Raw genomic sequence first — 1,047 nt, 5'->3', positions numbered from 1 at the left:
ATAGCTGTAGATAATATGTTAGAGAGAGTGATATATGAAGCAAAAAAAAACAATAAAAATAATTTTTTATTTAAATATATTAAAAAGTGTATTCGTATAGGGCACCCAGCACGCATAGATGAACAGCTTACTTCTTTCTGTATAGATAAACAAGCAGCACAGAGCGAGGCCTCAGAGGTAGCAGGGGCCCTCAAACAATCCTTAGATAAGAGCTTGCAGCAGCTGCGTAAGCTCCATACAAACCGCCAATACTACCACCAGCAGCAACAGCAGCAACAGCAGCAGCAGCAGCAGCAGCAGCAGCAGCAGCAGCAGCAGCAGCAGAGGGGAAAAGGAGTGAAACGAGAGCTGCAGGAAGAGATAGGAAGACTCAGAAAGGATTTAAAACAACTACAAAAAGCTGCTGTTTTCGAGGCCCTCAGGGGGGCCCCCATTGTATTCACAACATGCGCGGGGGCGGGGCTGCAGCAGCTGCAGCAGCTGGTGCTCGACAGCAGCAGCAGCAGCAGCAGCAGCAGCAGCAGCAGCAAAAGCAGCAGCAAGGAGGGATTGCCCTTTGATGTCGTTGTTATAGATGAGGCAGCACAGGTATATATCTCCTGCTGCTGTTTGTTTTATTTTATTTTATTTTATTTTTATTTTGTTTTATTTTATTTTATTTTATTTTATTTTATTTTATTTTATTTTATTTTATTTTATTTTTATTATGTTCTTTTATTTCTACTCGTCGATGCCGCCCCCAGTTCCTGCTGCTGATGTTGCTGTTGCTGTTGCTGCTGCTTTTTGCTGCTGCTGCTGCTGCCTGGTGCCGCTCTTCTGTTCGAGCACCTACACCTGCTGCTGCTGCTGCTGCTGCTGCTGCTGCTGCAGTTGCTGCTGTTGCTGCTGCTGTTGCATAAGTTGTATTAGTTGTTGCTTTATCAGCAGCAGCACATGCACCAGCTGTTCTCTGTTTTCTCTGTTCTCGTTTTGCTGCTAGTTGATCCCTCATACATATTCATCTGCTGCTGCTGCTGCTGCTGCTTCTGCTGCTGCTGCTGCTGCTGT

At 45.3% G+C, this 1,047-nt stretch overlaps 1 protein-coding gene across 1 annotated transcript in view; it reads left to right on the top strand.

The window, feature by feature from the left end:
- Nucleotides 1-1,047, top strand: part of EMH_0037750 (DNA-binding protein, putative) — a gene marked incomplete at both ends in the record, with an annotated part of 5,967 nt that overhangs the window by 1,070 nt on the left and 3,850 nt on the right. The window contains one exon of the mRNA XM_013495211.1: nucleotides 101-588. Coding sequence (XP_013350665.1) covers nucleotides 101-588 — 488 coding nt within the window. The remainder of the gene's footprint in view (nucleotides 1-100; nucleotides 589-1,047) is intronic.

Source organism: Eimeria mitis, genomic scaffold (assembly GCF_000499745.2).
Source record: "Eimeria mitis Houghton genomic scaffold, Emh_scaff1471, whole genome shotgun sequence".
Classification (NCBI taxonomy): domain Eukaryota; phylum Apicomplexa; class Conoidasida; order Eucoccidiorida; family Eimeriidae; genus Eimeria; species Eimeria mitis.
The sequence above is the reverse complement of the archived record's forward strand: the minus strand, read 5'-3'. Positions and strand labels throughout refer to the sequence as shown.